The sequence below is a fragment of the Microtus oregoni genome, unplaced genomic scaffold (genome assembly GCF_018167655.1).
Source record: "Microtus oregoni isolate MIOR12 unplaced genomic scaffold, Mior012 000025F_ref0000491, whole genome shotgun sequence".
In the NCBI taxonomy this organism is placed as follows: domain Eukaryota; kingdom Metazoa; phylum Chordata; class Mammalia; order Rodentia; family Cricetidae; genus Microtus; species Microtus oregoni.
The window spans coordinates 32,833,065-32,855,514 of NW_024543084.1; the positions used below are offsets into that span (position 1 = coordinate 32,833,065).

General features: G+C 32.9%; 1 protein-coding gene across 5 annotated transcripts in view; it reads right to left on the minus strand.

Moving 5' to 3' along the window:
- Positions 1 to 5,672: 5,672 nt before the first annotated feature.
- Positions 5,673 to 22,450, minus strand: part of Spock3 (SPARC (osteonectin), cwcv and kazal like domains proteoglycan 3) — a 367,429-nt gene continuing 350,651 nt past the window's right edge. For all 5 annotated transcript variants that reach the window (XM_041674838.1, XM_041674837.1, XM_041674836.1 and 2 more), the window contains 4 exons: positions 15,776 to 15,997; positions 12,896 to 12,958; positions 10,180 to 10,317; positions 5,673 to 7,571 (listed from right to left, as the gene is read on the minus strand). In XM_041674838.1, the coding sequence (XP_041530772.1) occupies positions 7,399 to 7,571; positions 10,180 to 10,317; positions 12,896 to 12,958; positions 15,776 to 15,997 (596 nt within the window). In that variant the 3' untranslated portion in view covers positions 5,673 to 7,398. The remainder of the gene's footprint in view (positions 7,572 to 10,179; positions 10,318 to 12,895; positions 12,959 to 15,775; positions 15,998 to 22,450) is intronic.

A 22,450-nucleotide genomic window follows, 5' to 3' on the forward strand; every position in this document is an offset into this window, starting at 1 on the left:
AGACTGACTCATTCACACATTAAGGAATCCATAATATGCACACAGAGGATAATATACACACAGAGTACTTGGTGCCGACCCTTGCAGGCAGTGTGCTTGCTGATTCAGGCTCTGCTATGGAATAATCAATTCCTTTTTACACTGTGAAGATTTGCCCCTTGGATTGGTTTAATAAAAAAGTTGATAGGCCTGTAGAAAGGCAGGAATTATAGGCAGGGCAGTCAAACTAAGAAAATGATGGAAAGAAAAAGGGCACAGTCAGGAAACACCAGCCACCCACCAAGGAAACAGGATGTATAGAAAATGAGGTAATAAGCCTTGAGCCACATAGCAAAGCTTAGATAATAATTATGGGTTAATTTAAATGTAAGAGTTACATGGTAATAAGTCTGAAGTACTGGCTGAGCATTTGTAAGTAATAAGTCCCTGAGTTAGTTATTTGGAAAGCGGATGTTGGTTATTTGGAAATAGGCTGTTGGGACAGGAAAACTCTGCCTATAAGTCTCTGTGAGTTCGTATGAGTTTTGCTTATGTTGATTTAGAATGCCTTGCTTTCTTGGTGTCCTCCCCCCTCTTGCTCTTACATTCTTACTGCCTCCTCCTCCTTAGGGTTTCCTGAGTTCTGCGCAGAAGTGATCGACCATCACATCCCTATTAGAGTTAAGTGGTCTGAGGACTCTCTGTATAATGTCTGTCTGTGGTCAACATCAGCAAAAAAAGTGATAGTTTATGTTGCCCAGGATGTGGAGTAAGAGGAACATTCATACATTGTTGGTAGGAGTGCAAAATTATAAGGCCATTATGGAAATCAGTGTGGTGGTTCTACAGTAAGTTAGAAATTGATCTACCTCAAGATTCAGCTTTACCACTCCTGTGCATATACCCAGAGGATGATTCATCTTACCACAGAAACACTTTCACAGAAACATGTTCACTGTTGCTCCATTCATAATATCCAGGAATTAGAAACTACATAGATGTCTGTCAACAGAAGAATGGGTAAAGAAAACTTGGTGCATTTACATAATTAAATATTACCCAGGTCCTTAAAAAAATAAAATTCTCTGACAAATGGATGGAACAAAAAAAAAAAAAAAAGAAAATCCTGATTGATGTAGCCTAGACTCAGAAAGACAAATATGGTATGCATTTGCCTTTATGTGAATATTAATTATTAAGTCAATGATAACCAAGCTCCAATCCACGGAACCACAGAGGGCAGACATAGACTAAGGGACTAGAAGGAACAGATATATCTCCCTAAGAAAGTATAATAGAAAAGATAGATATGGATGAAACCGGGGCTTGACTAGGTAGATCAAGTAGGGAGGGGAGCTGTAGGAACTCCTTCAGCCTGTAGCCTTTAAGTTAAGGGCCCACTTGGGCATGGCCTCATATACCATAAATGCCAATGTAAAGCACGTGCTTGCTCTCTTCCAGTTGCTGGATTCTTTCCTCTTTCCCCCTTCGTGCAAAGGTCTGTAATCTGTGAGTCTACTCCTAAATAAATAACCCTTTATTATATTCAACTCTGAGCAAGTGTGGGATTTCTTTTTAGTGTCCTTCTTCAGAGGGGGAGGAGAAAGGAGGTTGTGTTAAGGACTGTGGAAAGATACAACTATGTGGTTCTGCTTCTTTCTTGAAATTGTAGACTGCATTTGTCCACAAGGGTGGAGGGAACAGAAAAAGGGAACAGAGTTCAAATGGCTATGGGTATGAATGGAGTATCAGGTTTCAAGAGAGAGCTCATCATTATTCCAGAGAATAAACATATAAGATTGGGATCCTGGGGACAAACACTAATTTGCATTAATTGGCATGCTCCTATCACAAGGTTTCCTATATGGCAGTAGGTTCCTATAGCAGAGTCCTAGCACAAATGTTCTAACAGGAATCTGTGCCAAGAGTAAAGCAATGATAAAAAAGGCATCTGGTTTAGAGATAAGGCCAGTTCTCCAGGGATACTGTTGACTTAAGTATAGGTAGAGGCCAGAAGTTCACTGGGAGGAAGAGTGTTTCATGTTGCTAATCTATTAGGATAATCTGCCAGACCATGAGAAATGCCTCCTCTACCAGCCAACACAAACCTTCCAACACAACTAAATTTAATAGAATAGAAACTTCATAAAATACACATGTATAAGAAGGCGATCTAAATGAAATTGCCAAAACTGGGGGAGAGAGAGTTTCAAGAGTCCATCCTTTGTCTCTAAATAAAATATCCAGTACGAGGACTGGGTCAAATCTAGTTGAGTTGTTGGCCCAAGGGATCCTGTGGGAACCCCCAAACAACCTAGGCTGTTGCCAAAACTATGTGTTACTCTCCACAAACTGACAGTGAAGTCCTATTGCTGAAGACAGCACCTGCACAATTCATTGAACATGGAGATGCAGAGCTGATGCCTACATAGAGCCTTCACCGCTACTTCCCAGTATCTGGTACAGGAAGGTACTTTTTTTACTATCAAAAAAAAAAAAAACAAAACCATAAACAGCAAGAAAACCCCAAACCCCTTTTCTACAATGATGTTCCTCCTGCAAGATATTCTAAGGCAATGGTGACACAAACTTTGTGGAAGTAGCCTATGAATAACGGATATGACTTCAGGCACACTCCATGAGATGAAACCCATACCTGACACTGATTGGATGACCGAGAACCTGAAACTAGATAGCCCATGGAGTTGGAGTAAAACCAAATAATAGTTATCTAAAAGGAAAAAAAAATAGGAATTGAATAAATATTCTGCTATACTTGTAGATCAGTGACTTGTTCAGCCGTCATCAGAAAAGCTTCCTCCTGCAGGAGATGGAAAAAATATAGAATAGTATGTACTCTTAGTTATTGAGTAGTATTTACATTACTATTTTTATCCCATTTTGTAGTATCCTCACATTTTGTGTTGCCTATACTATCTTGCCAATCTATTATGTGGTATACTCATCGTAATTTAACATATGATAAGTAAATGTGAACAAATGCTTTTATTTTATGTTTTATCTCAATACTAAATTCACTGTCCATGTTTTTATTTTATTCTTGAAAATTTCATGTGTATATAATGGTCCATGGTCAAATTCACTTCCAACCAACATCTTTCTTTCTACTCCCCTTGGGCTCTACAATACGTGTTCCTTTCAATTTTCAATTTTAGGTTCTCCCCATATTTATTTGTTTTCCACCCAGTGACTTTAATTGGTGTAGCCTCTATGTGCACAGTGTGGAGTCATCTGCTGAGGCATAGGTAGCATGCCAGTGACTAAATTGAAAGCAAAGTGATTCTCCCTCCCCGAATAGTTGTGGAATAATCCTGTTGAACACTGTGAAGATGTGTCAGTTTGATTGGTTTAAAAATGGCAGATACTTAAGCATGATTTCCAGGCCCAGAAGAAACTGAGAAAAGATGGGGTTTGAGAGGAGGAAGCACAACATGTAGGAGATGAGGTAACAAGCCATGGGCCGTGTCCAACACATAAATGAACAGAAGTGGGTTAATTTAAGTTAAAAGGGCTAGGTAGAAACAAGCCTAAGCTATTGGACAAGCTTACATAGTCAATAACCCCATGTTGTGATGTGGGAGCTGACAGACAGGAGGGAGAAATACTTGCAACACCCAACAGCCGTTATCAAGTAATGGGGCTTCAGATCCTTTTCCTACCTACATGATGGAATTTCTAACTGGCTTGAACTTGTATAGTTCTTGTGCAGGTAAACAAAATTGCTCTTAATCCCTATGTGCAACAGCCAGGTCTCTTCCCTGAAGACAGTATTTCCCAGTACTCCCTACTTGTCCTGATTCATATATTCTTCCTGCTCACTTTGATATTCTCTGAGTCCTGTGGGGAGGTGTTGCTTTCAGTGTCTCATCTAAGGCCCAGAACTCACTGTTTAATCTCAGCATGTTGAAATATACATGCATACTTTTATCAGGCAAACAAAACACATAAGTAATCCTGGTTTGCTCTATCTTTATAGTTTTCTCATGAAAATGAATCATCTTGAAAAGTATTGAATTGTATAGCACCCTATTAATTATAAGCAACTGAGTCTGAATTCATTTTATAAGAAACAAATCTTCAAACATTTGTTACATAGGATGAGTTGATTCATGCTCTTCTGTAAAGGTACTCCCTGTGATTATGTCATCAGCAGAATAAATGAACCAACACTCAGGAATTGTGTTTAACATTCTTAGCTTTGTGGGTAAAACTGCAAAATGTATGTAGCAAGCAAGTACTTCTAGCCCCTGTTTTACTAATTCATCATGATTGCTTTTCCTAACTGAATGTGATTTGTGTTAAATGACTGGCAGATAGCCCACTATTTTTCTGTCTGCCTTGTCTTCACATATCGTTTTGACCAACACACACACAAACACACTCACACACAAACATACATATACACACACATGTTGTGGGAGGTTCTTCCGCTCCTCCAGCCAATAGCCACTGAGATACCAGCCCATTGGGGCGTGGTCTCTCTCCCTTTAAAAAAGCGGCCCCTTCCCTTCTTGCTCTCTCTTACTTCCTTCTCCACTTCCAGCATCTAGACTCCCTTCCTGATTGCACAGAGGGCTGTTGTCTGGGACGATGATCTGTAAGTTTTTTTCCCCTTTAAATAAATAACCATTCTATTAATCATAATTCTAAACTGGTGTGGTATTGTTTTTGACTTACGCCTTTGCCTTCACACACAATATTTACTAATTTATAAATTTATGATATACTAGAAACATTGAATATTTTCATCAAAAGTTTCTTATCTTTTTCTTTAATGTTTAGAATTTGACTGATTGTAATCTAAAATGTCACATAGTTTTTGATCTTCTGTATTTTGATAATGCCATAAAAATTAAGATTAAAATATTATCTTATTTTGCTTTCTTGCGCATGAATCATAATTGAGCTTAAAGAACAGTAAGCCATTAAGTTAACTCTTCCTTCTAGCTAAATATGTTTCTCTGAGCTTATGAATTGGAATGGAGTAATGTTACTGAAGTTCAAATTTTCTTCTTTCCTTAACTCTGTATAATACAACAGTTGATGTACTATATTAGAACATGCAGCTGTATCAGGTTATGAAATAGAAATGCATGTATATTGTCCACCTTGAATACTAGAATTTCATCTGCATGAATATTTTGTTCAATCCTAAATCTCCTGAACTAGAATAGTAACTGGTGTAACACAAACATCCAATATCTATAGTATTGGAAATAAATGTCCAGGCAGAAATTTACTGAATTAACAAATACAGTATAAATTAGATGTTGGTCAAGGCACTTAATACCTGCCATAAATTAAACTTTAAGCATATACATTTAAACGAATTTACTGTACACAAATAATTTAGATAACATTTGTTAATGTTGGTAATTTTGTTGCCCTGTATTCTTTCCATATTTGATTTATTGCTAAATTAGTTGCTTTCCTGGAATTCTGACTGATGGCACTATAAAGAAAGTTTAACTTCAAGATCATTGTTTTAGGCTAAATAGCTATATGTAATTAGATTTGTAATCTTTCATGATAACCTCAGTGTAAATATTATTATTCATACAAAATTACCATAGATAAAGTTATCCAATTATTTTTCAATTAGTCTATTAAGAACTATAGGTAACAAATTTAAGAAATATGTAATCAAAATAAATGTTAAAATGCTGTTCTTTTGGAAAGAAAATTATTTATTTTGCAATATTTTAACAAGTGAACACGTTAAGATTAACCAACAAACAAAAATAATCTTAACTGTCCTTAAGACACAAACAATTCTGGTTTAGAAACTGAAAAAGTAAACTCACGAAACATTTCTTGACTTGATTGTTGTGGTATGTTATTTTCCAGAATCACGAAACAAACTAAAAACTCCCCATGCTACTATGTATGCCAGAAAACCATTAAGGAGCTGCTTACTTTGGTTACAAGATTCTTTATTTTGTAAACTATACATAAACAGTAAAAAAAAAGAGAGAGAGAGAATGCATTATAGCTTAAATATTATGTATGGTCAACACTGAAGTTTTCATTTAATGTGTAGAAATTAGATGGAACAAGTTCACCAAATTTATGTCTACGAATAATATCCCAGGAAATCTGTAAATTCACTGTTGAAGTGAAAGATACCAATATGTAAAATTCAACAGGATTTCCCGTTTCTGTTCTGAGCACAAAAGTATGGTCTCTATACCCGAAGGAGGTGGTATGTCAAAAAGTCTACACAATTAATGAACATGCTAACTGATGTATAGTGAACAAAATAATTTTTGTTACAGTTAAATCTTAAATGCTACTTTTCACAATAATTATAAACAAGTCCATATGGGATTGTGTAACAATAGAAAAAAAGAAAGAAACATATTCCATTTTCTTCATTCCAGCAGTGACTTTAATAGCAATAATTTGTTAATTATGTGTGCTTAAATATTGCCTAATATCCTATACTGGTATGCATGCTGACTCTTTCTATTTCTATTTTTGCAAGGCACCATACAACACATTCTCTAATTCCAGCACTACTAACAAAAATGTCATGATTCCAAGATTAAACACAAAATTTTATATTAAACAAAAAAATGAGAATTTATATTTTCAAATTTGACCTTTGATCAAATGAAATATATTTAATGAAAAAGTTGTTGAAATGAATCTTTTTCTTCCTAAATAAAGTTCTGTACCCAGATGCTCATTGGAAAGATAGAAAATCTAGAAATAATGTTGTTTAACAATATTTTTAAAAATCTACCTGATACACAATGCGATTTGCATTAAAAAGTAGGAAGAAAAACTTTTGTCTCTCAGAATCCACAGTTTTCCATACTTAACATTACAAAATGACCTAATCAGATCCTGAATCACTTCATAATTAAAAAGATCACCACTTAATACATACTCAATAGTGGTAACTTAGTCTTACCATGTGTCATCTTTCTTCCTCTCCCTGCCATAAGTTTGGGAAGATACCCAATTTGAATTGATTTAATTGATAAAGTCCATATAATTTAGGTCATTAGTAAGTTGCTCTAAATTTAACTTATAAAATCTGTCATAAAAGCAACAAATATGATCCCAAGCACACAATTATTATTTTTTGTTTGTGGAACAATTACCTATTTTGTTCTTATGAAAAATTTTGTTATAGTAGTCTTCACAACTTTCTCTATTCAGGCTACAACCCATATGTGTTTTCTTTTTTTCTAAGGCATATAAAAACCAAAATTAAATAATTCTTATTTAAACATAATGTTCTATGACTTTAGCTTCAATATTCGAAATAATTATACAAAATATATGTGGGGTTTAGGATTACTTTGTTCAGGGATAAGAAGGAACTTCTCAATATGCTATTATTTTGTAAATATTAAAAATTTAAACATTGCTGACTTTTGCTGTAACTGATCAAATATATCCATCATGGTCATCCCCATCATCATCATCATCATCCTCTTCATCTTCATCATCATCTTCAATATCATCCTTATCATTCATAATGTCATCTTCTTCACCTTCATCATCAGTCCATTCATGGAAGTCTCCACTTGCAAAATCTCCAGAAATTTCAAAATCTATAGCTACAAAAGCAAACATCAGATTTATTTAACTAAGGAATAAGTTGAGTTCTGAGTTATATGAAACAAGAAAATTTGCTGTTTATCTCAATGAAGATATGAGAAAAATCTATTCTTGGGAAGACCGTTGTGTGTTAAAACTCTGACTTGTTAAAATGTTTATCCTCAAAGCACTGCACAGTGTAAGATTTCCACTTCAGTAAATTTGATCTCAGCCCAAGTTTTGTAGAATTCCATGACAGACTAGAAGTCTTATATACGTCTCTAAATTTCTCCTACAAGTATATGAGTTGGAACTGTAATCACAGTGAAATATACACTTTCTAAATCTAAATTTCAATTTAAGACTAAAAGGCAATTTATACATAGGATTCAACTACTCACCTTGCAACAGGAGACTATCCTAGGCAATTTCACCATTACTTCCTTCTACTTAATCAATTTTTTACTTAGAAAATGGTAATTTACAGATGTAACTATAAAAGTATGTTAAAAAAGATTGCAAGGTTTTGGAATTCAAATTGGAGGGAAAGATACATAATAAAAGAATATCAGAAAATTCTAGAAGATTGAAGAGGCAAGTAAATTGATTTTTCTAAATAGTCTCTAGAAATAGCAATAACTTACTAAAATATTGATGCTTAGTTTAGTGAGATCTGTTGTAATGTGTCATGCAGAATTGAAAGATAATAAACTTGTGTTGATTAAGCCAGCAGCTTAGTAAGATTGATTTCTCTTTTGTTACTACAGCAACAGAAAATTAATACTCATATTAACTTAAAGTCAGCTATTAATATTTCTAGAGATAGCAACTCTCATAGATTCATTATATCTGTAATAAATATTAAGTTTTCAAATGATACTGCCTTTTTAGTCTTAATTTTCATAAGTCCTATTAATGTATTTATATGGTTATAAATTGGATGACTTCATATCAAACTTAAATTGCCATTTATAGGAACAATAAACTATTTCTTAAATTAATGTATTATGTTCGCAGTAGTATAAGAAAACCCATCAATAAAGTTTTCAAAGTAATTTTTCTCACTTACTGTAATCAATTGCATATAATTTTCATTAGTGGCATAAAATTAAAATACTTTATCCATTATTATTATCACAGGTAGATAAAGTAATAAATTAAGTATTTTAAGATGCATATTTTAAAGGTATGTTTTATAGTTCTTAATACTGTGTAAGGTAGGTATTGAATCCTAGTTGCTGCTTTGATTATATGGGTGTAAGACCCCAACACCCAAATCAAGCTATACAATGTTATAGAATAAATAAATGCAAGGCAGGAAGGTATAATTATGTAATATTATTTGCTATTATCTACTTATTAAATAATCCTTGTTTATCAGTCTAAAATTTCCACAAGAGTGACAAATTATCACTGACTACTTAATTTTCCTGATTTTTATTGAAATAGTGAAAATAACCCATTAGATCTGTTTTATGGGTTTATGTAATTACTTCTCTTTTTGCTGTGACCAAGTATCTGACAAGTATGAAGAAATAGAGTAATGTCTAACTGGGGCTAAATTTTAGAGGGTATGATCCATCACGGCAGGGAAACATGGTGGCAGGAATAACAAAAACAGCTGGAACATTGGGAAGGAGATTTTCAAATTATGACAGATGCATCTTAAGTGACAAACCAGGAAGTGGATATCCATACTGAAGCTAGCCTGGGCCCTAACATGCAGCGTCCAAAAGACCACATATTCAAAAAGCTCCATAAGTTTTCAAATAACATCAAAATTTGGGGACCAAATGTTTAATCATAACAGCCTGATAGGTTTGTATTTAAACCATCGTAGGGGTTGGGAGGGTACTCTAGTAAGGTGTTCGGTATAGTGATGTTTCTGTTTAACACAAACACTAATTTGAATCTTACTTTCTAGAAAACTTTTTGATAAAAGTTGGAAACTTTAAAATACATATAATGCCAAATTCTTACATAATCTTTAGATAGACACATAAAATACATGTTCATAAAATAATTAGAACATTCACTAAAACTATCATTTAACATATACATGATGTTTTTCATATGTAAACATAGGAAACAAGTAATGTGTTAGTCTATCTCACACTTCGTAGAGTTGAAATTGTGCTTTGCTTGGATTGGCTTCATTTGGTTTGGTGGATGAGGGTCATATTACACAAAGCGTTTCCTCCAGAGGACTGCAGACAACCTCTCTACATGGATCTGCAGACACTGTGCACTATGTTTTACAGACTTAGATTAGAATTAATGAGAATGTTTTCTTTTATCTGTATGAGACAGACTATGCACCTGCATTTTACAGACGTAGAACGAGAGATGTTTGCTTTGTATGTAGCAGACATTTTGACTTAAAGTAGGAATTGGAACTCAGCTTTTATTCTCTTCAATATACATAAATGCATCAGTTTTGTATATTTTTATTGTTAGTATAGAAATTTACAATACACAAGGACCGACTTCTTTTTACCCCTAACATTCTTATGTATTCTACGTATTTGATAATCAGAATAGAGTAGGTCTTTGTTAAAGACTTAACAAGTTTCGTGAGCCTTTGACATATTTAATTGTGTGTTGTGGAATTGTGAGCCTTTCTCTTACCACAATCTGCAACACCATTTATTCTGGATCCTATGACTTCATTTCCATATCTGTCAACACACCAGCACTGGCCGACACTGCCATGGCATTGTGTAGGCTTGTAGTAACCATCTTCATCACAGAGAGGGATATACTGTCCTGTGAAATGAATGGTAACATACACAAATGCAAAAAAATTCATAATAATGTGTATTTTTAGGTGATTGTTATGTTAATGTCCTAAATCAAAACATGGTTGATTCTATGCTTATATTAAATATTCAGAACATTTAGTATGGCATACAAAATTCTCAACTGTATTATTATTGACAATTTCTTGTTTTGTTTTCTTATACTTTCATTTATACCTTCCAAATATTATTGCACATCAAGCTGTTTTTCTCCAATACAGTGTTATTTTGCTTATGCCAACTGAAATCTTCTATTCCTACACTTTCCGTGTTAAGGCTTAAATATGAGAGTATGACTTACAGTACAAATTCGTCTCTGTGTGTGTGCATGTATGTATGTGCATGTGTGTGTGCATATGTGAATGTCTCTGTGTCTAATGCCATTTTATATTTATAGCATTGAATATTCTGTGGTATCTTCTTTGTTTGCAAATATTAGGGTCTCTTGGTTTTCACTATTATACAAACCACACCCCTTAGGCTGAAAGTCTAGCCAATAAATACTGGGGAAAAAGATACTCCTGCTAGTAGAACCTGACATAGGCACACAGTACACATGTAGTGATTAATATTTAGTAAAATTCTTCAACAAATACTCCAATGTTAGCCACAACTTCTAGATGATCAGATATTTTCCTTTCTCCCCAACTTGTTCTTTTATATGAACAGAATAGTCATAGACTTTTGGTTAAAAAACATCTAGTATACAGACAAAATATGAATGTTATCTTCTATTACCACCTACAGGATGGTAATTTACAGCCTACAAAACTTCATACGTCTACTAAATACATGATATGTTCAATCCAAATGTAATTCATTTGAAATATGTGAACACATGGACCAATTTACCAATGTGGAAAATTTGTGAATTTACTCTACAGACTTAAGGACATGAAATACAAGAAAAATATTTTTGTAAGAGTTACATATTTAAAATATTATGATGTTGCAATTGTTTTTTTATTTTTTTATTGTGAGAAACTTTGAAGAGATCATTGGTAAGTATAGCCCTTGCACTACCGACCTGAATGCAATTGATCTTCATATTGAAACATAGAATGCCTTACCCTGAAAGAAAAGCTGGCCAATTTAGGTATACACCATGACCTTACCCTGTTCAGAAAGAACAGCCAAGGCATGCAGTGTTCTAATATCCACTTTCTTGAATCATGAAAGAAGAGTAAGGAAAATCTTCCCAGGGGATAATTAAATGTGATTTTTTTTTAAAAGAAGTTCAAATAAGGAAAGCCAGCAGTCTAACAGATTCCAGTATTCTTGACCTTATTCAACTCTAAATTATTTATTTGAAGTTAATGGTGTTCTTTCACGGTTTGATGTACAACTCTGGATTGCAGAAACATACTCATGCATTGGTCTATTATTTGCAGTCATGATTTATATCATCACAAGCAGCTGGCCACAGTTTAAAAAGACAATTGTTCTGCTAGTTTTTTTTTTTATCACTATCAGTTTTTCAGCTAAAGCATTTTATGACCAACCGCATAATTAAATGATTAACCCTGGGACAAGAATTCTTTAGCAATATGAAAAATGTTCCAATTTAAAGTTATTGTATTTTAATTGTATAAATGCTATATAAAATGACGTGTATTACTCATATTCTGAGACTTAGTAAAGTCTTAAAATATGGATGCTTCAATATATACTCACAATGTTCTGCATACTGTGAAAATACAAACATACTTACGGTGCTAAAATATGAACAGTGGCGGAACTGACCAAATCCATGTTAAATTGTATCAATAATAAGTGATTAGATTTTGCAAATGAGCTATGATAATTTACAGAAGTAAAGAAAAGGGAGGAAAGAGCCAGGTAAAGGATGCGTAGGATATATTCTTTATTTTAGAAATGTTTCCAATTTAAAATGACTTCAAATGAAATTTATTAATAATGTGTAATTATATGTATATATACACTTTAAGGAAATGTAACAGAATTGTGATATATTGATAGTCAAATATTAAAAATATTTTAAAAGTTTAGTTAAAATATATAATTATCATCTATCTATCATCATTTTCTCTTTCTCTCTTTATGTGCCTATTATCTATCTACTACCTACATTTGTATCAAATTTTTCTTACTAAAATCTACAGTTAGAAATTTACAAATGAGAACCACTAAAAGTTCTGCTCCCGATTTCTAAAGCAGAGAACTTTTCACCCAATGTATATAATCACATGCTTATATTTAATATAGGGAATGATGTATGATGCCATCAGTTGTTACACATTTAACCACAGAAATGGATATTTTTGCTGATTCGTAAATTTAGTATTGATTAAATCCCTTTTGTCTTTAACAGCTTTCAAAATGAACATGATATTGGAGCAATAAAACAGACATATCCTTCAATAAGTGAGGTAATAAAAGTAATGACTTTCCAAAATTTCATAAATTTTGCTGATGAAATTTAGCACAGTCTGTCTTTGTTGGATTAATATTGATTTTATGTTGTTGCTTCCCTGGGGTTATTTATATAATCAATAAAACTCCCAGAAGAATGAACTGTGGCTCACCTAGGAACTTCTTTATCCCTTGTCGCTTCTGAATGTTGCTGAGCTCTGTCTGGCAAGGTGGGTCTGCAATGACATAAAACATAATACTTCCAGGATTTCGTTAAGCAAGAAATGTGCACCTGCCAAACTCTCAACCTTAAGGAAGATTTTCATCTCATGAGAATATTCATGCTATTCATTTATTATCATGGTAGCACATGGATAAATATGTGTGGATATCATAATAAACATGTGCACCAAAATAGCTATGTACAGATACATGATGTAGCATAATGATTTGCTACATAATTACATAAATGTAATCGTTTTTCATTATAAAATAATATGTGAAAACCATACTGCTTTTTCCCAGTTATATTGGACATTTACCCATTTTGTTATTGTATGTTGTTACTGTTGTATCTTTGTATTTCTAGTTATACAAAGGCTTCAGATGTGTAAGCAATTTAAGAACAAAATACAATATAAGCTGTCATAAGTCAAGATTGAAAAAAATCTTAGAATATGCAAGTCAAAGTCTAAGTATATATTTTGTGTTGTATTAAATGTCAGTGATTCAAATGAACACATGCATGTATAGAGAATCTGAATAGTCTAGATAGTTATGAATACCATATATATTATTGTAATTTAACATGTTTGTTCAAAAGTTAACTGAATTCCATCAGAACAAATGAACAAGTTTTATCTTTGAGAAAGGTAGAGTTTGAAAAGTATATCTGACACGGGACACAAAAATATTAAACTAATTCCTATTTTTGTACACTATATACTCTCTGTGAAAAGATTAAATACATAAGAATACATAATGTTTTCAAGTTGTATATTATCTAGATCAGTACGTGAGAACAAAAATATTGTATCTTATGGGAAGAAAATAATTTATTTTCAAATATTATGTAACTTACTTTGTTGTTTTAGTTCATGTGTAAATTGATATGATTTAACTTTTCCTTAAAACAAAGACTCTAAATTAAGATACACTGAAATGTCAACTTTTGGTCTCATTACCTTTCTGACATAACATTAACCAAGCTTTCCAATTTTATTAAAATTAGTTCTTCAATGTGCTGTAAAGGAGAAATGGATTTCTTTTACTTTTACTAAATAAACGTGGAGATTTATACTGATATGTACCCAAAATTCCACCTGTTTTTGAATGTGTTTTAGAAAAATGTTTTAAAATAATTTTAAAATTAAATTTTTGATAATTTCAATTCAAACATTTTCATACAATTTTATATGTACCATTCCCAATTTTTAGACTGTCAAGGTCACTATGCACCATCAGATTCAATGAACTCAACTTTGTAGATTTTACACATATGTTCATGTCTATGTATTTTTCAGTACTTATGAATAAACATGGAAAACATATTATAAAAAAGCAACAAAATATAAACAGCAACTGTTAAAATAGAGAAAAGTATGACAAGTATGAACAATTACATTTTAGTAATAATATACTTGAATTTACTATCTAAATGTACTTACTAATTAAAGTACACTAGCAATTAATGACTAGAATGCATTTTAGGGAGTACCTGTTTACATCGAATGCAAATGTAATTAAGCCAATAATGTGTATTCACAAGCGTGTGCACTTTAAAACATTTAATAATGTAATTCAATGTTAAATTTTTGCTGCTTCTTTTTTATTAAAAATAGATATTTTTAAAAGAAATAAACTCTGATTATGATTTTTTTCTTTCAGCTCCTCCCGGATCCTCCAAACTTCCATACTCGTCCATATTGTTTTACCTTAAACTGTTTTAAAGATGATTATGGCCTCTTCCTTAACTAAACATATGGTGGATTTACTTCTTATCAATATGTAGACAATTATTTTCTCCTTAATTTTTGGACTATTACTAAATGTACATAATTTACTTAGCAAAGCAATTCCTACAATTCTTTATGAAATATGGTAAAAATTGTTTAAATATCTTGTTCATTCTTTCATCTTTCATCAAGTTTAGAAAGTACAGCCAATATTAACTGTACTATAGCAACCTGTTTCCAGTTGATTCAGTTAGCACAAACATAATAATAATTCCTTTGTTTTCTAAATATTTATTATAATGTGAAGCATTTTTTATGTGCTTTCCCTGCATGTATTTATTATATAACATGTTTAAATTCAATCCAGAAGGATGATTTTAAATGTAAAGTGCATTTTTATCTCAATTAGATTTGCAGGGGTTTGAGGGTGGCACCTGGGAGGAACTGAAGAGAAGAAAGAGAAAAGGGGATGTGAGGTAACTATATAAAAATGTGTAATTTATTCTAAAGGGCATACAAAGGACATTGTTGCTCTTCCTTTGGTCTCACTTCTGACAGAATTCAGGAATACTCTCACTAGTGAATTTTTAACAAGCTAAACTATTTTGGAAATATTGAAAGACTAAGTAATTTTGAAAATAAAATGAGTAAAAATAACTTCACATGAATACCGTTGTTCATGCAACTCATTTAATAAGATCACGAAATGAAATATTAAAACTCCACAGTATAGTGATAAAAACTCCATTTATTTTACATTGTAGGCAAAGCAGATAGCAAATTAATTTCAATGATTAGTTTTAATATCTATGTTCTCATATCTCTGTGTGGTACTTGCTGGTTCATAATGGAAACTATAATGGAATACATTAATATAAAATATTAATTACTATTTCTATCTTATTTAGAATATTTGTAACTTCAACAATTATTTTGTTCAATATGGTACTTATTTTTTCTTTCATCAAACATTCACATTAGAAAAAATTGTACTAAAATGAATGAAGCATTGGTTAATGCTAATAATTTTTATAATGAGGGAAATATGTAATTTGAAATCCAGGTCAACAAATTCCACCATAGTAGCTTCAGTTTTACCTTGCTGTCTCTGGAAGCAGTAGCACCATTCATTGTTAGATATCAAACTGTCCTTGTATGTGTCACAAGAATTGAAGAACGCCTTTGTGCACTGTTCGTTCTTATCAAGATATATGCTCCCAAGCTCTGATTGGTCCAATAGCAGGTCGTAGTTTGTATCAAGTCTATTAAACATCCATCCAAGTGAATCCTTGCAAATTGGCAAAATACTGGTATCAAATCCTACACCATAGAGAACATTATTAGTTCAGTATGTGAGAAACCATCATCAGAATGTAAAATAAATCACTAATGTGGGGAAGATCAGAGTGGAAGTTCTGGTAGTCATAAATGCAATATTTTAACTTCAATTTGGGAAATTTGCTTCAAAGTACATAAGGCATAAAAAGGTCTACTTGTAGTTTTGAATATTAACTAACCAGACGACATCTGTTACTAATTAGTCACCATTCAATGAAATGTGGTACTGCCATTATTTGCTACTTATGCTAAACTCTGTTTAAGCTTCTCTGAAACTAGATCATTATAAATTCCAATACATTATGGATAACAAAAGCTGATGAAATCCATTTTCATCTGAAGAAATAAAGAATACTGTTTACACAAAAGCATTACTATCACATACTTGATAACAATTCCCATGTATCCTACGCCTTGATAAAACTACAGTGATTGTAGCATTGTACATAAAACTATTAATAAGAGAAGGAATAGCTATGATGTAATATTATTCATTATGACTTCAGTTCCTCTTGTAGTTATTTTTACAATAACCATTGTGGTATAATGAAAAGTAATAGGTTGCATTGGAGAGTAGTGGAGCTCATGAAATGACTGAACTGGGTTGCATCCAAGCTATGTGCTATTAGACATGTGTCCATTCACTAACCTTACTGAAGCTGCATATCCTATATTTCATAAAATGCCACCAATGATTTAAACCATTGAAATATTAACCCCAAATATATACAAAAAATAATACAGTCCCTCCAACTGAGTCCTTGATTATATGAAACATGAAATACCACACAGTTTTTAATAGGAGGAACCCAATTAAAATTTTTCATGAGTTGCTAAAGGTTGAGGAGGTTCTACCACAAGAATAAGTAACTCCTGAAAGTTAGATAAAGAAGTTCATTTTCCCTTTTATTGATACCTTTCCATGGGGTTCAGACAAAGATCTGAAGGAAGGCAAGGCAGGAACATAGAAAAAATAACTGAGAATTGAAGGAGGTGGGCATGAACAAGAGCTAAAAGCACCTCCACCCGCCTTTTTATGTCTTATAGAATTCTTTAATTTCTTAGAAAAGAGATGACAGTCATGACACTCTCCTTCAGCCAGAGAACAAACTGAAAAAAAAAATAAAACTGAAATGATTCTATTACTAAGAAACACTTGGGAGAATATCTTGAGTTCTGAGCTATAGGGGCTCAGACCCTGTAAAGGGGCAGTGCTCTGAGAAAGGAGAGAAAACTAGAGTAGAAAGAGATAGCAAAGGCTGCGAAAAAAGCTATGATCCATCACCAAACAGCCTAATACAGACATAATTAATGGACACAGAGAAAAGGAATATTATGAAATAGAAGACATGGCCCAGGGAACAGTAGAGAGATCTCTACAACTAATGGATATTATCCGATAATAGAGAGAAGAATCTAATCGAACACAATACTTGACAAATACAAAGAAAATACATTAAAAAGAAAAACTTGGTACATTATAGTTAAATTTACTTTAAAGAAATCACAGCAAGGAATTTTTAAAGTCAGGTAGAAGTAAAATCCATGTTCCTGTAGAGTGACTGTTCTCGGCATATGAGTATCTATCCTCATAGGGGTCGCATATCAGACATTTACAGCATCAAACTATTACAAATCATTATGGTTTTGATTTGTATAAATGTATAAATCATTTACATCAAATTTATACATTTCCTTTGCTTCAGCTATTAATTTTTGAGCATTTTAAGACACCTACTAGTCAAATATTCAATATGTTTTTTCCTGAAGTGGTAATTTGTCTTGTTCTCTTTGCCATTATTACTGGGGAAAGATGAAATTTCAAAGTTGTTGTAGATTTTCATTCTCTTAATTGCTAGGGATGATGAATAATTTTGATGGTTTATTTTTTTGCTATCTACTTCAAACTATACTAGTTAGGAAGAAAGGTATTGCTTTTATTAGAAGTATTACAATTGAAAAGTTTAATTTACCCAGTAATCAGAAATCTATTATGATTAGAATTTTTCCAATGGATACCAAATTTTCTGAGGGTAATGCTAATTCCCAGTGTTTGGTGTGTAGTGTTCCTGAGGCTCAGAATGTACCCAAAGCTGACTGTGCTGTCACGTCAATGGAGACATTTCTGAAGGAATAAAGCAGTGTAATAACTTTATTGCATTAAATAAGTTTCACATACATTTATAATTATACATTAAAATACATAGGATAAAAGTACCCCAAACTATTGGATGTTATTTAATAAAATTGCAACATCACTTAGCAGTGGTATAGGACATAATTGAATTTCATTATAGAGAAAGTTACATCTTCCTAATAAAAGAAGAGAATGCCAGATGTCTCAATAATTAGAAACACCAAAATAAGCGATGATCTGGTTGTTTTATTTTATTATTTGAAATGAAGAAAGGAAATTTATCTCCTAAATTTAGATGTTTGTTTTCAATAAATGAATTTCCCTGTTATACCTAGAAGGCGCCTATTTCATTAAAATGGAGCATTATTTTTAAGCCATCTGATTCCAAATTCAATCTTCCTCTGAATGTGAGGACAGCATGACACAAAGGGAGCAATATTGCGGTAAGGAGTTAGAATGCCTTCATATACCCTGGGGGTTGAAATAACTCCATCATTTTCTCTCACTGGGAGAATATTTGGTGTGTGAGAAGCGATGTAAAACATCATCCAGTTCTGCGAGCAGGGTCTTTATCTGAGGAGTTTGCATATAATGATCATCTCTACCATACTTTCCAAGCTGATACAAGGAAATAAACGCCACACTCCTTTCATGGTTGTATAAAAGCTCTATTACAATCTATTAAAAGATTCCCAGCATATTTCTTTTGCTATTATTTTTTTTAATTTAAAGAATAAAATAAAATCTTCGGATATGAATTAAATGCATAGGTTACAAGGGCCTCAAATTCCCATTAACCAGGAAATCATAACACAATAAAAAGAAATGAACTCTATTTCCTTCTACTGACAATCATAAAGCCCATGCAAGTGTTTTAGCATCCAATTGTCCCTCTGTGGTTATGATTTACAGTGATTGGATTAGTATACATCCAACTATATATATATTTGTGCATGAATCCTTACTCCTTTATGAAAATTATATAAAGATTTTTAAAACTTTAACAATTTGTTCAACTTCTTTAGAAAGTTATGATATTATTGACTTTTTAAAATTAAGCCAATATACTGTGAAATTCTTCTAATAGTCAAGATTCAAGCAAAGTTTTCCTTTTCTACATTGGCTTATCATCCTTATATCAAGGCTATGATAAGATTTGATCAACTAAATATCAGATTACCCTCATTTTAACAGAAAAACCTATGATTACCACGTGTTTCAAAGTTATATTATAAAAGCAAAATGTGCAACTCAAGTAATACACTCAGTAATGTTTATTGATAGTGAGTCAGTCAGATGAGCGACTTCTCCATTCTTTGTGCAACACATTTTATATTCATGTGTCATTGAGTTTAAAGGGACACAAATATCCTCACTCTTAAGGCTCAGGGCATGACTCTATTTCTGTCTTGTTTCTAATAGAATTGCTACTGGATATCATTGATTGTATTAGCTATTTTTCTAAGCTGTATGAAAGCATCTGCCAAAAGCAATGAAAAGAAGAAAGGGTGTCTTTTAGCTTGTAGATTGAGTGTAGGGTCCTGCAGAGAAGGCATAACGCCAAAAATTACTTCTAACTCTGGTGGCAGGAGAAAAAATTGTACATATTGTGGCCACTATCAGAAAGAGATATATGCAAATATTCAACTCTTTTATTTTTTTTTATTCTGTTTAGATCCTTAGTCAACGGGATGTTGTTATAAACATATGGGGTAGGACTTTCTTTAGTTAAATATCTCTATAGATGCCCCAGAGAGGTGTGTCTCTCCGGTGATTTTAAATCCTGCCTAATTTATAATAAAGATTAAGCACAAATTCATCCCTTGTCACCTTGAAAGCCAAACAGATCACTTTTAAATGATCAAATTTTCTCCATTTTCCACCAAGAGGCTCCTAATGTAAAATGTGTTTAAGCTGTTCAAAAGTCTACATATTTATTATCAGTCTCAAGACTGTTCAAAATTTCTCAATTGAAGTCACTCCCTTGACCCAACTTGCTTCACCTTTCTGCGGTATCCATGCAAGGCTATACTACTTCCTAACTCTTACATTGTATGTCTACACAATCAGCACCATGTTGATAATGTGTCCAAGTTCTTCTAACAGCTCAATACCTAGTCTTGCTCCCTCTTACCATAAGTAATCTGGTCTGAGCAACTTGGAAACCAGTTCTCTAAGCCCATTTCCCTATATGACCATTTTTGAGGAGAAAACTTGGTCGGCAACATTCCCAATTCAGGCCCTCTTCTTTACTGAATATGAATTTCCACCAGTTAGTGTGACTGAGAAACACCAGGTTTTTTTTCAATGGCACTGACCAGGTACAACGGATTTTTCTGAACTCAACTTGTCTGCAATTTTAAACTTGCTCATGTACTTTTCCAAATCAGATTTTGGATTTCCAATATGTGTCTGACCTCATTCTTCATGGATCTAAGAGTTGTGTGCAATAACTGCCAGACCTTAGTTGTTTTGCCATCTTGATTTTGCTTCCATTAAAAGGTATAGCCCATTAATTTTTATTTTTCCCCATTTAAAATTTGAAAATATGGCTCTAATATACCCAGATGCTTCAGCAGAATGCAACTTGAATAGTTAAATACATCTCTTGAAGGAAAGTTAGAAATAAGAAAACAAATCTGTTTTGCAATTATTTTTATTTGTTTACTCACTAAGACATGCATTTCAGCAGTTTCCTGCATATTTGCTCCACAATTTATGTTAATATTAACAGGAAAAAGTTGGAGAAAGCTACACCTTGTAGAAATGACTGGAGACTTTTATTGGAAAAAAATAGAATACATTTCTTCAGTTTGTAATTTTAATTCCCATCCAATAATATCTACTTGTATTCACCAAACAGAAATACTAAAATTAATATTATGTGAGTGAATTTGAAGCAATAGCTTTAATGAAAGTAAAGCTAAGAAGGCATTTTACTTTGTTATACTGTGCTTTGGGTCTGGGTACTTACTCAGTTTTGCGCAGCCAGGAAATGAACGAGCAGCCTACATTTACAAAATGGTACGCATATGTTTGGGGCTAACCTGTTTGACCAGCCACACACTTTGGTCCGGGCTGCTTGTCTGCTTGCTAGTAGTTAGGAGGAAAGCAGCTGAGAGCATGTCTGACACTCAGCACCACCACCTGGGCAAGCAGTTAGATGGGGTCTACTAGGCATGCACAGGCAGGAAAGCTTGGCAGATTCCGGCCAACATAGATGGAGACATGTCCAGACCACACAGCACTCTGCATGGCAGATGTAGTTTTTGCTCAGACAAAAACAGTTTCCGTGCTGCACAATGCTTCCCAAAGTTGAGGCGGTGAGCATAGCTCCCACCCAGCAGTCTCAGAGCTGGCACTAAACATACCTATGACATATTTAAATGCCAAGAGAGGTGGAGACAGCATCCAGAATGGCCACAACCACACTGCTTACCTTTTAAAATGCTTCTTACCAGAAAAGGATTTCAGATACACAATAGAACAAATTCAGACATAAAAGACCTCTAAATGAGACAGAGTATATTTCAAAATGCACATAGGCTTGATAGCAAGAGAATAAGAGTATAGACAGTTATAAAATGACAGACATAGATTAAAAGTGTAAAAATAATAAAATAAATATTAAAAAGTAATAGAATAAAAAAGCCATGTAAAAATAAAAAAATATACAAAGAGTATGGACTATGTATATTATTATGTTTTCTTTGAAATTTTTGACTAACTTCAGAGCTAAGTTCAGTGACACACTTTATTGTATGGGTTGCTAAGCTAAACCAAAATATATATTTTAAAGGTGTCTTGACTTCAAAATTTGAGTGTAAGGATATAATACTTTGGAAATGAGGTTGTGCTTTTGTTTCCACAAAAAAAAAAAATCGAACCTATGGATTTCTTTTGGCTAATGTGGTTTGATGGCACGCCCCTCAAAAGGTCTCTGTGAACCCTAAAATACTTTACCCAGCAAGCAGCAGTTTTAATAGAACAATGTCCAAATCTGCAAAATGACTGTTTATAAATGTCTATTTTCATTTAAAGGGGGTTAATTATAAATGCTTAAATGATCACAGTCAATCTCTTTCTAAAAAAGTGGGGGTGGGGGAGATATGACATAGAATTAAATACTGCATTGGTATGGATCTTGGCCTATGATACAAATTTAAGGTCAATATGTTATATTGTGAATATGCATTTCTGCTTTTGTTTAAGGTATTGTGTTTGTGCGGCTCATTTAAAAATGATATGCATAAATAAGAAATACAGATTATTAGATAACCATTTATAATAGTCACACT